At 47.2% G+C, this 13,618-nt stretch overlaps 1 protein-coding gene across 2 annotated transcripts in view; it reads right to left on the bottom strand.

Annotated features, from left to right (window-relative positions):
• Nucleotides 1-13,618, bottom strand: part of Pura (Puratrophin-1-like) — a 152,008-nt gene that overhangs the window by 25,443 nt on the left and 112,947 nt on the right. For both annotated transcript variants that reach the window (XM_043430087.1, XM_043430088.1), the window contains exon 12: nucleotides 6,141-6,266. In XM_043430087.1, coding sequence (XP_043286022.1) covers nucleotides 6,141-6,266 — 126 coding nt within the window. The remainder of the gene's footprint in view (nucleotides 1-6,140; nucleotides 6,267-13,618) is intronic.

The raw sequence follows: 13,618 nt of genomic DNA, 5'->3' as shown, positions 1-13,618 counted from the left end.
TAATTTTCGTCTCGTCGCGTATTCACTCGGGTTTTAACGAGCCACAAATCTCGGTTAATCTTCAAAGAACTTTGATGGTTTTTCCTGCCTCGGGGAATTCGGGAAAAGGTAAAATTAATGCTGCGGAGAATGAAATGGGAGGAAAATTGGAAAATCGGACTCCCACGTCGGGAGAGCCGAGAATTTCACTCAGGAATTTTATCCGCTCTTCTTCGAATTACCAACCGCCGGCACGAACATCGTCCTTTTGCATCGTGCGTACAAGATCATTACCGCAATTCTCTCTCTCTCTCTCTCTCTCTCTCTTTCTCTGCAACTCTTGAAATCGTAAATCTCGAGAGAATTCTTCGATTTTTCACGATGATCGATCGCCCTCGTCGAGCATGTTTTCCCCCTTAATGTTTCTTCGAAGTATATCAGAGTGCATTTGCCGATGATTAAATATTTCTTTGGCAGAGAAAGAGGAGTCGAGGGGGATGGAGAGTGTTGGTAATTCGTGATAAACGCTCGCATAAATCATCTAGTCGATTGGAGGTGTTTTGCTCATCCCGAGCTTTCGCCGAGAGAAATAAAAAAGCTTTAGAGAGCGAGATTTCTCTACGCAAATATCCCCGGAACAATGGAGATCGATATAGAGATAAGCAGTGTTTTCACAAATTCACGTCGAGAGTCACGAATTTTCGGAGCACCTGCCTGAATATCTGTGTTAAGGTATTCCTGTCACGAACCCGAATATTCTACAAATAACTGATTTTAAATGACAGTAAAGTAAAAGTGCGTGCGAACAGACGGGCAAAATTTCCGGTCAGCTTATCGAACATTTAATAAAGAAACGGGAGCTTACGGCGAGATTTCGTCATCGCCACATTTCTAGCCAATAATTCGTATACCAAATAATTCTAAATTCCTGATACAAAGTGTCTCACTGTTACCAAATGCTCGTTGGAAAAATGGCAGAAGCAGAAGCTTTTTCTACATAATTGTGATTTCTCAGAGGTTAGAAATCGGTGCAAACTTCGAGTGCCCCGAAAAAATACGCTCATGCGAGAGGAATAGCTTAAAACATGCGTTTTGTTATCTTCAGCGCGAGGCAATCGGTCTCCGGGTCCGATAATCGAAAGCTAGGACAATCGCCGCAAGGTTAAAACCGCGCGCGATGGGGTTTACGATGGTAGATAAAATTCGGAAAAACCTGCGAGGAACGTGCGACCGGACAGGAGTCTCAGAAGAGCGGAGGCCTCGGGGCTTTTCCACGGTAAACAACGACAAGAAAGCCAAACGAATAAATCATCGGCGGAGCGAACGAGGGTCAGCAACAGCGTAATAAATAATCAGCCAGTATATTCTATTTGTTAATAAACCGGAGGGGACTTTCACTCGATATTGAAACTCATTGAATCCTAAGCTCGAGCACTTTCTTCCATGCGTTTAACTTGTGATGATAATAATAAAATCCGAAATCTCGAATGCGGTTACGAAATGAGAATTTCACGAATGCGCGCGCGGATCGCGAGGGGCTCGCGCGGCTCGGCTCTTATTACCATAAAGCAGCAATAACTTGCATCATTATAAATACCGAAACTTCATTTTTCGATTAATTCCCGAGCTGTAGAACTCGGTCATTTGGTCGGTTATTCATGCATGCACGATCTTATATTTTCCGTTACGAAAAGGCTGCTCTCCGCGCGCGCCACAGCGGCGCAGGGAAAAGTGCTTCGTATTAATATATGTTAATGAATATCGGTAGGCATATATGAGCGTACGAATAAACGTGTGCGGGGAGTCGAACTGCACCGGCTGAATGCGTCGAGTTTGCTCCAGAAAGGCCTTTTCCTTTTTATGTCTAGTCTCGATAATCCAGTTCGGTGCGCTCACGTTTTTCTCCCTCCCGCAATCGCGTCTGTGGAAGTCTAAATTCCCGAGGCTGAAAGCCGAATACGTGCTGGGAAGTGGCCGGGTAAGGGGAGACGAACGTTTTCGTGGCGGGGCTCGTTAACCCGTTTCGAAAATGGGATCGAGCGGGTATCGACGAGAAACCTCAAAGTTGTCGCTAGCGCTTTTGGTGTGCTACGGAATTGATTCGCGGCTCCGAGATCGGTGGAGAATCGAATCTGAAATCGCGCGGGCTCTGATTTTATTTTTATATAATTGTCAGGCTTCCACGCGCAATTAATTGCGTTCGTACGCTGGAAATAACGAGTCGCCGGCCCAATCAACCCTCGGGACGCGGCCTCGCTTTTCTTTTCAACAACGGCCTCGGGCTCGATCCGGGACACGTGGCGATCTCGAGGTACGTCGGAGCCACGCGTTATTAATTAGCGAGGGCTTCCAGACTCGTTGAATTTTCGCGCGGAGCTCCGATTCTCCGGCTTCTCGTCCGTTTGCCCCGGCCCCTCTTTGCGAGGGCGTTTTATTAAATGCATGAAAATTCATCGCTCGAATTTCCAGTTTCATAGTATCTCGAGACGCCCGAGTTTTGTCAGTCGCTCTATCGATTCGCACGTTATTGGGGAAAGCGTGCAAGATTCGATTAATTGCGCATCGGGCTTGTAGAGGGCTGTGGCAGCCCCCCGGTCAAAGGAGCGCGACTTTCAGTCGTCGCACGAGTGTTCTGTGTTTAAACAACCGCCGCTGTTTAATTGGGGCGCGCACTCGAGTGCGAGCGAGCTCAGCGACCGCACCTTAACGCACTTTGAGCGAGCGCGGCTCGACGCGTACACGGGCGTGTGGTACAAAATGCTTGAGAATTCGTGCGGGGTCCTTGCGTCGACGACGCGAGCAGCGACGAGGCTAACTCTTCATCGAGGATCGTTCAATTATCGGTCGCACGGGGTTAGAAAATCTCTGCGAAGACTCGAGTTTCCTCCTCGTAGAAATCTGCTGCCTCCGTCAGCCCGTTTGCGCGTTACGCGGATCGTTAAAAACGGCATTGGAGGTCGAACCGGCGGCGGCGATTAACAACTGAAATAGCGGAAAGCGCAGCGGAGTAGAAAAAAAACGGAGGATCGGCAGCACCGCGGGGATGTGCGTTCGTTACAGTAAAGCGGCCGTTACAGTTATGCTCATTTTGCACTGATTCTGGAAACACAGCTCGTGGCTATAGAAACAGGTCCACCGATGCGCGGCTGTTCCTCGCACGCGGAGCGAGTCTGCGCTTCTATCACGTAACAAAGCTAACATCGTGTACTACATTCTCGCCTCCGGACGGTCAGACGCTTCGGCGTTTGTACGTTTGTTACCGCGAGTGCGTTGGGTCAGCTCGATACACATTTTTTCTTCATTCTTTTTTCTCCTCCTTCCCTCTCGCCAGTCTTTCTCATTCGGCGATGGGCGTCGCGTATCTAACACGAGATCGTGGCTCGAATAACTTTGAAAGCGTCTCGCGCGCGGGAGCAGCATTAAAATTCAAGTTGCCTTCACCTCTCGCGCGCGCGCGCGCGCGCTCTCGTTACTTTGACCATATTCGCCGCGCGTGCATGCGCGAGGGTTACGTATTCTGTGAAAATGACGATTTTCTTTTTCCCAGCGTTGTGTGAAAATACCAAGATGAATAAATATCAGTGGCATTAGATTCGCATCGAGCGAGAATTCATCGAGTCAATTTGTGCCGGGTTCGTGCGCGCATTCTCCCATTTTTCTTCGAACCTCTTCATTACTTTGTTCGTAATTCGAGCCATTTCTCTTCTAAATAAAACATAAATACTAATTTTTATTTATTTATGAAGCGTGTTCCGTTGGCTATACGCGGAAAGCCTCAATTGTATCGAGATGATCATGGGACCGTTCGGAGGGAAAATCCACTTTAATTTTTCTCTCGCACGCACCGCGCGTTGCGCCTCGCTTTGCATGCGCGCTCGCGAGGAAAATCGATCGATAATAGAACGCGTTCGCTGTTCCCCGCGACGACTCGAAACTCAATCGCACTTTTCATCCTTCTCTAACCAACAACGCAATGGAATAAGAAATGATAAATAAATAGCGAACTCGTGTCGTCACGTATTCGGGTCAGGGGAACGAGGATATTGCCAACAAACGTAAAGGGTGTCGATTCCGAGTGTCACGGCGGGTGACGCTCACGTGTGCGCGATCCGACTTTTAGGAGGATTCGAATGGACACGTTGCGTCGTCGTGAACAAGGAAATCTCGCCTTGGAGAAAGCCCATCACACTCCGCGTTTCCTGCTGCTGCTGCTAATTTATTGAAATTTAGCCAATCTTGCCTGACCACCGATCCTACCGGTGCGTCAGCAATTCCCCGTTCTGATAAGAAAGTACAGTGATTTGCACTTTGCACATTTTTACAGAGAAATTCGACGAGTGCGAGCCAAAGCATTACACTTTTCTACTTTGTTCATCATCCGAACGGAATTGCTCCAATCTTTTGACGCAACTGTTCCCATTTTTAGTGGCAATCCTAACATTTTACGACGTTTCTACTCCAACGAGCAATTACTATCATTTTTATCGCGCGCAATTCAAGCAATCGTGTCGGTGGAAATGAAAAAAAAAAGAGAAAAAGAACATTTTTTTCACCTACTTTATATGCTTTGTTATCGTTATTTTTATATTTCTTAACAATGGATAAATTGAATATTAAAATGAAATGAAAAAATAAATAATAAAAAGAAGTAATTCCGATGAAAAATGTTCCCCCCGTTCCAAGTTATTTGTCCTTTGCGATTTATGATCCTCGAAAACTATTTTAGGCGAAATACAAAAGGAGAAGTATCGAATATCAGGGGTGTGTGGGTGTGTACGTGAAATAGCGAGCTGTTTGCAATCGATCGCAATCGAGTTGGTCGCCGTGCGACCTCGTGCCGAGACCTCTAATTGCGAAACTTGCAATACTCTTTCTTTCCCCTTCTCCCTTTCCGTGTCTCTCTCATTTTATTTTTTCCTCGCTCTTTCGTGACCCTCCCCCGCAAATCTTCAACTCTTATCTATTCAGCAGCGACACCACTTGACTACTGTATGCCGGCTGAGCCGAGGAGAGATTGGATTCGCCGAATAATTACCGTGATTAGGGAAATCCTTTCACCGTGAACTCTCCGGCGAGACTTTGCAACTTATTCAATCACCAGCGCGCCACTCCATATATTTAACTATCAACGTACGCTCCTTTTTTTCCTCTCCCTCCTCGGAGCAGCCTATTTATTTCAGCACTTCCCCTGAATCAACCGCGTATCTCAATGCTCGCGTTCGTTTCATCCGGGAATTCAATAGGAGCTTTCCAATAACTTTTCATTCAAACGGATGCTCGTTGGGCCAAAGGAAGAACGGCGACGGTGTCGCTCCGGAACCTGAATTTTCCCAATTCTTTCGCACGCTTCCAACGCACGAAAAGAAAATCCTTTGGGACACGGGAATTCAAATACCGATAATTATTTATCGAGCGGGAAAAATTCTGCTTGCGCTTCATAGTTGGATCGATGGCGCTCGCCGTTGGAACTTTCCAATCGCTTGAGAGACCCCGAAGCAGGTTTCTCTTTTATCGTTCGCTGACACGGGGACGAAAAAAGGAAAAAGAAAAGAGACTTTTCTTTTGCTATTTTTTTCTTTCGTTCCGACCCTACGAATTTGTGTTTATTTAGAAAAAAATTGATCGTATTTAAGTTATGGATTGATGGGAGGGAACCGAAGGCTCTGAGAGTTCGTTCCTGAGAGAAATTCTGTCTGGTAACCGGCATTGGAAAGCGATCTCCGTGATGCCGATCGATCGAGAAACCGGTGGGAATCGACAGTCGGCAAAGTAGATATTCCGCGGTTTTGATGATCCGGAAGAAAGGGATTTCTAGTAGCGGGAAAGTCGCGGCCGAGCCTCGCGTTGAAACTCGCTCGTTTCGAATCGGTGGCTTTTGTTTGTTTTCGACGTTTCAAAGGCACCGGAGCTCTCGGTAGGCTCGACACGTATCGCCGAAAAGACAATTGCTCGTCTGTCCCACATCCGGCTATTACGCGCGCGCGAGTTTCGTTGAATAATGAGAAAAAAGGGAAGAAAAAGAGCTGCGAGCCGCCGGTCGAAAATACGAAGAATAAACGCCAAGATGGAATATAATACGCGGCAGTGAAAACCAAATAAAAAGGCAGTCGCGAATGAAAAAAGAAGAAAAATTGGGGAAAAATTAAAAATCTCACACTCACCATGGACGTGAAGTAGAACTTTTCGAACTCACGCTCGTGGAGCCGAGCCACGGTGAGGGTAGTGGCGATGTGCTGAGCGTGTTTAGCAAGTACGTCTTCTCCCTTCTTGCAGAGCCAGTTCAACACCTGCGTAAGATCATGACAAGCGATATAGAATGGACCATAAATATTATATATACATGTAATAATGATAAATTTATAAGATAATGATTAACGATGAGCCGGGAGGCAACGAGATATCTCTCGGGTTGAGAAATATACTTAATAAATCCCGCACGCACACACCGTCGGGCTCCTCGTCGCTCTCCTTATATTCTCATCATCATTTTGCGATACGTATATATATTCGCGTTGTTATAAGTATGTATAAAAATAAGACCGCACAAGAGAGATCTCCCTGTTGCGTCGTCTCCTTTTTCGAGCATCACAGATGTGATCTCGTTTCACCGCCTCCCGGTATCTTTAAGCCGCCGCCACCGACGCCGTAGCGCGTGCAATTGGATCGCGACCCGAAAAAATCGAACGCGCAATCGAGAGCATGGCGAGCGGAATAAGAAACGCGTCAGGCCCGAAAAAGAGTTCGACCATAAACAAATGTGCGTGCGGAGAGACGAAATGCTGCGATTGTGGCCATAAATGTACAGGCATCTGCTTAAAGCGGCGCCGGAGTCGTGCCGATGAGTAGAGCGCAAAATTCTCAAGAGAAAAGTCCTCGGGCATTTTCCTCTCCGATGACCCGGCGTTGAGATATCAGCGAATTTGTAGCGACCAATCCGGGGGCGCTTCCCCCACTCGTGACTCGTTTCGCGCGGTGCGCTCATTGGCTGACGCTACTCGGCGGATATCTCGGTAACGGTACGTCGGAGAGAAAATTTGCCGAGGACTTTTCGCTTCGGAATATTGAAATCTAGAAATTGAGAGTTCCGGAACCGAGTATCTGGACACCGGGTATGCACCGGGTATCCCAAATGGTATCTGATCGTTCATTACATCTTTCTCTCTCTCTCTCTCTCTCGATGGGGTCGCTGATGCCCTCGGCAAGTTAAAAAACGAGGTGCGGGCGATCGGCGAGTTTTTCATACGCATTCGTTCTTTGGTTTATCGTCGATCGTGGAGGGGGATCGTGCACAAGGGGGGTACGTTTTTATCGGATGTGTGATGGGCCGGGAGAGAGAAAAGAGTAAAAAAATCATCGAGGTGGAGAAGAAAATTGTTGGAGGGGTCGGGACGCGGAGGAAAAGGAGACGAAGATGGAAAGGCAAAGCGAAAGCCGTTCGGAGGGAAGATCACGATAACAGGGAAACAGGACTGCTGGCTCGAGAGGGAGAGAGAGAGAGAGAGAGAGAGAGAGAGAGAGAGAGAAGATGCAGATGAAATGGAACAAGATCTCAAAGCCAGGGGGAATGGCTCGAAAGAAGAGGCTGCAGGAGAAGAAGAAAGAGAAGAAGATGCGGTAAAAAAAGGGAATGTTGTTGTCGAGGGTTATTCGGGTCACTGGGCCGTGTTGAGGACCTACACTACGACGCGTAAAGAGCTAGCCCTCGTCTCATTCTGTAGAGATACATTGAGGATCCTGTGCATGAAGATCGTTACCATCCCATATACGCAAACTCGCCGACGCGTCGGGAAAAGAGCTCGGCTGGCTGCTCTCTCCCGCGTAGCTTGCGTTCACACGAGCATCATCGGAGATCATAAAATTTGACGAGCAGGTTCGCGAAACTCCGTGAGCAGTTTATATACCTGTCCGACAATCGCGTTACAGGTGTCGGCCACGAAAAACAACAACAGCAACAACAACCACGACATTAAAGAGGAAAAGAAACTAGAATATGCAGATGCTTCGCGAGTAGTCGCAAATAACGCCCTGGCTATTCGCCAAGAACATAAAATCGCATGGGAGACTGCTCAAATGCTTTTACTGTTAATGAGCATGCGCGCTTTTTGGCAAACTTTTACCACACACCGGAAGTCACGATGTTTCCTCATCTCCTACCCTCGCATCTCGCTCGACGCTCAGTCCCCATTGTGTCAAAATAATTGCTTTATGCATAGCAGTTTATTATCAAGGGATTCATTGTTAAGAATGTTGCCGCAAAAAAATTGGATAAGAAACTCGGAATGGAAGAACGCGCGCGGCCATCTTCCCGCTCCGGACTGGACAAAGAGCCTCAACGGTGACTATATAAAGTAAAAACACTCGTGAGATAATGAGCATACAATTTACTCCTAATAAGAAGATATGCATCATATTTTACGAGCGAGTGAGCTCCTCAAGAGATCTCTTTGCTACTGCCATCTTGCTTTCCCTCTCTCTGTTATGTTCCTTCACCACCACCCCCCCCCCCCCCCCCCCCACCCCGCTCTTTCTCACTCTTTCTTTCCTTTTGACTCTCGGACTCGAGCCTTGTACGGATTTTCTTGGAGAACGTTTTCGCAAGTTTACTCCGATCTTACAACTCGAGCAACTGTGCGCTCATGCTCGAGATGAAGAAAAAGGAAGATACGAAGGAACCATTTAAGCCTGAGGCGCCGGGACGGCATTTCAACGAGAGAGAACATACTTTTGCTTACTCGCCTACTCGACTGTTAGTATATAATACTACTCCGTGGAAGAGAGAACGCGAGCAAGCATTTTAAGAGGCCCCAATGAAATATCCCCTTGAAAACGATCTTCGACGTCTTTGCCATCGCCGAAGCTTCCGCACGATATTGGAAAATCTCAATTGTTACTCAAGGCCAGTGTGCAGAAGGAGTGCAGAAGGCTTGGGAGAAAAATGAGTGGAAGATCGTGCGAGGAGGTCGCAGGAGAGTTAAATTCTTGTAAAGGCTTTGAAATTCTCGCTTTTCCTCCAAGGTTACTGAGTTTTGAGCGACACTCTCAATAAACTCGGTTCCTTCGAACGGCGACAGATATCCTTGACGCGCAGGAAAATAATCGGGTCGAAGAACTCGGAGACGAGAAACGAGGTCGAAGGAGGCAGGAAAATGGCACTGTCGAGACCGAAACGAGGATTGCGAATGGAAGGACGAATGAGAAGCGAGGCGAGTGAGACAAATTAAGGGGATTCCTCGGCTCGGAGCCACGAGTTTTTCTTTGGGGAATCGTGGCAACTGAGAAAAGCCTATAAAACACGAACGAATATGGGAAGTGCTACGCACCCGGTTGTCCAATTTTTCTTCGAGCTTCTCTCTCTCTCTCTTCAGATTATAGTTATTACAGCAATAAAGTTTCATGGCTTATTTGTGCACCGCATCGTTGTCGTCTCGCACTGGCATAGAATGTGCCCGTTTAGTCGAGGTTGTTGGGCGCGCTCGATCGAATCTCAACCAGCTATGTGCGCATGTGAACACACAAAAAACGAGGAAAAGAGAAAGACGAAGAAAAGTTAACGATGATCGCGGGGACGAGCAAGCTCGAGCAGCACTTTGAGAGATCGAACGGTGCGCCGCTTCGAATTATCGAGGGCGATTCGCGGCGACGATTCGACGCACAAACGCTTCGTTCTTTCCTCTTATCAATATTCTAAAACGCTCGCTTTATACCGGAAACTATAAAAATTGCATGAAGACTGTAAAAGCAGGTACCGAAGGCGAAATCAGCGACGAGAAATTTGTTAGCAAATTGTTTTCTCCGGTTGATTGTTCATGAAATTTTCAATAATCAGCGTCGAGCCGGTTAGCGGGAGGGACGAGGTTAGAGCAGCCCTGGAGCCCCTCGTCGCCCCCACTCCACGCTCCGTTTTCCCGGCGCTGCTCCTGATTGGCTGCGTCACTGATTACTCAATATCTGACGAACGACTCGTCCCAGAAAAATGTCGAAATGAACTTTTCTATTGAGAATTTCGTAACCATTCGATTCCCAGGACCGCAGCAGCGTCTTCGAGAACGAAGTTTTATTTTCGCGTTAGAATATCATGAAACCCGAACTCGTTCGAAACTGCATGACACGACGACCGTTCGTCGGGAAGATTCAACGAAATATAGCTGAAGAACGAGGGATCAGGACCGGAAGCGTTTCCGAAAGCGTTACGTAGGTGGATGCGGCAAGAGGCGAGGATATCGGTGAGAACAAACCGTGGGAAATGACCCCTAGTCGTGGAGCCGTAGAGACGTGTGTACGCAAGAGTGAAGAGAGACAAGGAATTCATCGAGAGCCACGCGCCGAGAAAGAGCTAAAAGCGAAATCGTGTTTCCGCACGCTCCTTTGCCCGGCCAATAAGTACTCGTGCGTGGACGGGGATATCGTGCGTGTGTGGGTATACGAGCGAGATGGAGAACCGCGCGTTGGCTCATCGAGGGTCATGTGTCAATGCTGCTGTTGCCGCTGGTTAGTCGGACGAGAGCCGGAAGAGATACCAATTGTGTACATTCATATACATGCAGATGTCCAGCAACAAAAGATGCACGAACGATTTGTTTACTAGCATCGTTGGGGCTCTTCCGCCACCAAGAGAATTATTGAGTTTTTTCAATCGGAGGTATCAAGTTTATCAGTAAATCTGACTTGCAAAAGTATATGGTTTTCGGCACCTTTGACCTTGAAGGATTTCTAATCAGGGGTTTATGTGAACGCGAAGAAAATTGGTTTTTTCTCACCATTTTGTTATTACCACGTGATACTTGGATGTGTCAATCTTCGTAGCGGAGATGAAAATAAGGAAGGTGAAAAGTGAAGCTGACGTCGAAACAAGATCCATCAAAATCATATATAAATTTCTTTTTTTTTCTTAGGGTTCCTGTTCAAAATCCCAATAATTTCATTAATTTTGTGGATATGAAATATTTCAATACGTTCGTCCAAGCTGGATAATCATCGGCACCATAGAAACACTTTTCCAGACTCTATCGATAAAAGTGTGCATTTTATACTCGAACGAATTTTCATTGGTCGCAACAGATGCAAACGGAGCATTCAAGCTTTCATTCAATAAATAAAGCAGTTGAATGGCCAAGAGTGTCAATTGAAAAAGAAAAAACACGAGTAATAAATGTTGAATGAAAAATCACCTTAAATAATGAGCGATAAGAAAGGAGCTTCGAAATATCTTGTGACAACATTGAGCCCTCCGAGAGTGACTCCGGACGATCGTTTTTCTCACTCGTGTCCTTTCAAAATACACAAGCCGCGACTCTTGACCGGCGAGAATAAGTTCCCGGATCACTCAAAAAATCACGCTCGACGAGAAGAATAACCCGGAGGAGGAGGCGGAGAAAAGGAACAAGTTTTCTTGCCAGGCCCATGCACTGCTCGAGAGACACCAACACTGGGAAAGCCACAGGTACACATATAAATGTAGAAAAACATGGAAAGACAGATCACCCCCGACAGAGGAGGAAAAGAGTGACGCGCGTCCCGTTGAATAATTCATTCACAGAGTGTAGCTTCGAGTGAGAGAAGAAAAGGGATAAGTGCATCGGTAGCGAGAGAGCAGAGGAGGAAGCACGAAAGTTCCAAAGACAAATATGAGGCTGGTTAAACTGAAGAATATACTGGATTCTGAAGGAGTCTCTAAAGAGAGCCCTTTTATCTGCGGTATCTCGTTCCGAACAAACCTTAGCTCATTTTTCAGTGAATACTCCTCGGCACAATAACGACGCAATATCCATTGTTGACTCTCGTAGTAAGCGTCAGAATGAGAGAAAGACGATAAACGTTTACGGGGACACAAAAACCTTAAAATATGGGAGCACAGGAGAACCGTGAAGAATGTCGGCGAAGAGGGAGAGAGAGAGAGAGAGAGAGAGATAAAAGTGTCGCGGCGCGTTAACAACTGGACGACATCGCCGAGAGATGCTGTCTGGACCGAGAGGAAACCACCTCGTGAGAGCAAGTTTCGGTTGCCTGAAATATGAAACTTCCCTCACCACGCGGCGAGTCGACTTTCCCTCTCTCCGCGCCGTAATTTCTTCCTCAACGAGGCGCATTGGTCTACCTTGCGTTACAACGAATCGTCCGTGAACGCGGCGATTTTTTATCATCCACATACATCGAAGTGGTTCGCTGCTGCGAGGGTGGCTACAGATTTCATAAGAGAACCGCGCGTCCACTCGGCTCGCTCGTTCTTTCGAATCTTCTCACACTTATAAATCGGCCTTTACGAGCGGTTCGCTCGACGAGAACTGGCGTCAAGTGCTCCTCGACGAGATGGACGAGGCGCGAGATGAAGCGATGAAGTTGGAGGCGCGAGCGGGAAGAGAGGAAGCCGAAGAAACGATGGATTAGAAGACGACGATGATAAGAAGTAATTAGATAACAAAATAATAGTCCGTCAGAGGTATCTCGTTACCGGATCCCTCTCGAGCAGCATCCTCTCCAGACTGCTCTTTTAACGCTTCTCCGTTCTCATTCTCGTCGCTGCTGGCCCGATGAGCAACGGTGAAAATCCCTTCTCGTCGTTGCTCCGCCAGTGCGTCTTCTCGCCTCTGAAGTTACAATAATAAATAACATCCCGATGGATGGATGGAGAGACGAGTGGAAGTCGAAGAAGAAAGAAACGACGACGAGGAGAACGACGGAGGTGGAGAGTGTCGAAGATTCTTACGACGAAAACCTTTCGAAGCACTTTCATACGCGCGTACAGGCGAAATAATAATAATCGTCGTCATCCTCGTTGGCAACGCGTATACGTATAAACCGAGGAAGAGTTTAAACCGAACGTACTTAAACTGCCAGGCAGTAAATAATTTTGCCTCCAGAGTTCGCGTAAAATAACGAATGATCGAGCGCGTTTAGTTCCGTTGAATCTTTTGTATTATTAGCTTTGGAAAGAAATGGAATGACGGCCGAGATTCGTAAGTGAGTCATTTACGCGTTGTTACTTTTGCGATGATAAACGTAACGCTCTTGTGAATAAACGCGAAGTATGCGTCCAGAGTCTCACCGGGACTCTCGCTCTCGTCGCCATTTTGATTAAACGGTTACGCTTGGCGCGTACGAGCTCCAAACGAATGGACAATAAAAGCTCGAAAACATTTTCCCATTTGTCTATCCTCGCGTGAAAATCCTTGCAAACACTTTCAATCTCCTCTCGCTAACGCGATAAATATCGAAAGCACTTAGAATATGAATTCCACAGAGGGAGCAGGATCCTCTACCTGGGATCGACTCAATTTTCCAGTTTATCGGGGATCGATCGAAGGAGACTGCGTGGCTTCGAGCCTGTCACAAAACGCTGGACTCGGGTCCCTTCGCCTGGGCGAGATGAGCCTCGGAGAGAGAGAGAGGGCTCAGAGGCAAGGTGCACACAATTGAAGCCGAGAGTGTTCACGTTCGATGCACATACATATGTATATGCTCAGGCAAACTGGAAGAGAGATACTCTCGTATGCTGTCTCACGTATGGTACTTACAGCTCGAAAGGACAATTAGCATACCAGAGCGTTCCTGGAATCAAGGCACACACACACACACACACGCACGTGCACACAGTGAGGCACACTTACGAAAAGCAAATGTGTCCACAGCCAGAAAAGAATGC

This window comes from Venturia canescens, chromosome 10 (genome assembly GCF_019457755.1).
Source record: "Venturia canescens isolate UGA chromosome 10, ASM1945775v1, whole genome shotgun sequence".
Taxonomy (NCBI): domain Eukaryota; kingdom Metazoa; phylum Arthropoda; class Insecta; order Hymenoptera; family Ichneumonidae; genus Venturia; species Venturia canescens.
This window is presented reverse-complemented; position numbering and strand designations above follow the sequence as displayed.